This window comes from Sinocyclocheilus grahami, unplaced genomic scaffold (genome assembly GCF_001515645.1).
Source record: "Sinocyclocheilus grahami isolate Dianchi unplaced genomic scaffold, SAMN03320097.WGS_v1.1 scaffold11045.1, whole genome shotgun sequence".
NCBI lineage: Eukaryota > Metazoa > Chordata > Actinopteri > Cypriniformes > Cyprinidae > Sinocyclocheilus > Sinocyclocheilus grahami.
Genome location: NW_015513591.1, coordinates 1,690 through 3,959, shown reverse-complemented (window position 1 = coordinate 3,959; position 2,270 = coordinate 1,690). Strand labels below are relative to the sequence as shown.

The 2,270-nt window shown below is 40.9% G+C and overlaps 2 protein-coding genes across 2 annotated transcripts in view; one reads left to right on the top strand and one right to left on the bottom strand.

Annotated features, from left to right (window-relative positions):
* LOC107578593 (uncharacterized) overlaps positions 1-343 on the bottom strand; it is a 1,741-nt gene extending 1,398 nt beyond the window's left edge. The window contains exon 1 of the mRNA XM_016264538.1: positions 37-343. Coding sequence (XP_016120024.1) covers positions 37-343 — 307 coding nt within the window. The remainder of the gene's footprint in view (positions 1-36) is intronic.
* Positions 344-1,883: 1,540 nt separating this feature from the next.
* LOC107578591 (platelet-activating factor acetylhydrolase IB subunit gamma-like) overlaps positions 1,884-2,270 on the top strand; it is a gene marked incomplete at its 3' end in the record, with an annotated part of 1,746 nt that continues 1,359 nt past the window's right edge. The window contains exon 1 of the mRNA XM_016264535.1: positions 1,884-2,003. The remainder of the gene's footprint in view (positions 2,004-2,270) is intronic.

The following is a 2,270-nucleotide window of genomic DNA, read 5'->3' as shown; positions in this document are numbered from 1 at the left end:
TTTTTTTTTTTTTACAAATGTAAAAGAGTGACATACCTGTCCATATCACCATGTTCCTGCTATAACACACATCCTCATTCTCCACTGCATGGCTAAAAAGTGAACAATCTTCATCTCTCTGTCCTGAGCTCAGCTGAGAAGCCATCTGATTCCCATTTAAGAGTGAATGTAGCCTGTGCAGGTTGTGATCTAATTGGAAACTGTGTCTTTTTTGTAAAGTCTGTAGTAGTGCCTCTCTACACTCGGCCAGCAGGGGCTGTTGACGGCTTGGCACGCGGAGCCCTGAACTCTGGCACAAACGTGTCGCGAGCCTTTTCAGTGCTTCCCTACATGAGACTGACATTTGCTCTCTTTGCTCAACATTGTCCCCTACTTGACCAGCCCCAGAGTCCAGGTCAGATAGAGAGGTTAAAGTCTCGAACATTTGAGTAACTTCCATGTTTGGGAATCCCACTGTTGTAGAGTTTTTCTCAAATCTCTGAATATTCATAAAAGCATTTTCTTGGTTTCCTTCATCATGGGACTTGAGATTACCTGTTTGAAAACCATCAGAGTTATTCTTAGTTTCAGCTGGAGTAGAGCATAACTGGTGAACCGGTTCATTTTCTGAGGATGACAAAACCACATGTTCGGTTTCTCTAGGGGGCCTACTCAGACTATCTTGCCTTGTTTTGCTTTTTGTATCTTCCTTTCTGGTGTTGGCATTTCTGTCATGCTTCCCATCTTCTCTACATGGTCGCATAAATACAACTCCTCTATTAGTATGAAAAACACTGTTTTTTCCCTCATCTCTTGCACTTTTCTTCCTGCATTTTTGTGGAGGCGTATTATTTTCTGGTTCCTGGAGAGGTTCCTGTACTTCATAGAGAGTGCCGTCCAGGTCTGAATCAGGTACAGAGGGAGGCAGTGGTGATGTAATGTGCATCACAGACTGTTTTCTTTGCTCTTTTCTCTGCTTGTCTCTCTTTATTTGCTCACTCACCAGCCTCTCAATATCTATGGACCTAATCTCTTGGCTGAAAAGACCTCGGATGGAAGTAAGGCGTCCTTCAGTTATGATGCTTGGCTTCTGGGGTATGAATGCCATAGTGAATGCCCTCTCTTTTCTAGAGCAAGCCAGTGGACGATGTGCTTTCTCACCGCCTTCTCTTCTGCTGTGCTGAGAACATGGGCGATACCTGTTTCTGTCCAGACCTCGAATCTGATTCCTCTCCTTCCTGGTTTTAAGACGCCTCGCATTATGTGACGAGTTGCAATGCACATCTGTTGTTATGCTGCTAGAGCTCACTGATTTGCCGGTATAGGCAGCATTGGCTGTATGACATGAAGACTTGGCTGTGCTACTGTGACGGTCATTGGATGTCTTCCGGAAGTTATGTTTAAGTGGAAAGCTTTTGCTGGATTGGTGGCTCATCTTCATGTTAAGACTATTAAACACAAGTTATTAAAATACAAAATATATGTTTGTAATGCATTTATAATTCAGGTAAATAGTCTAAGGTAACAATCTCATACTTATTGTGGTTACCCCTAGCACTTTTAGGTTCACCATATGGCAACATTTAGCAACATACCTCAAATGAACAGCATTTTTTGTGTTCAAACTGAAATACTTTCTTCATTGTCAAATATATATACATATATCAAATCATCAAATAAAATCGGCATGTAATTGAAGTTCAAAGGCCGTTAAGTTTTACCTTTCCGTTGCTTGGCAACGTGCTTCAACGATGGACGTCAAACGCAGATCTCTGCGAAGAAGAAAAAACTACGGTCAAAAGGATTGGTATTAAGTAATGTTTGAATGTTTTACGTAAATCAAAAACGAAGGAGATTTAATTAACCTTTTCGCGTTTATAACGTATAATGTTATTTTATAGAGCGACCGTTATCGGCGATCTTCTATTAATGCCTGGTTCGATATTCCAGCTTCCGGGGTTTGGCAGCAGCAGACCGCTGGCTGACTGATTGAACACAGAGCTCTGCTGTGCTAACACTTATTGGTAACGAGTTTCCCTGTCTGTTATTTATAAGAATCGACATAAGTGTTAACATGTATTATATATACTTATATGCAAAAGTATGATGTTACGCAGTGTTTAACGCATTGGGCCTTGCTCTTCTAAATGGAAGGTATCTGCATGCTAAGTGCTAATGTTACATTAGCCGTTGGAGCTGCACAGTAAACTGCACTAAGGAGAACGTTAGAGAAAGTTAACTTTTATACATATTAAAACGTCCAATTATTATTTATAAGCAGCTTGTTTGTG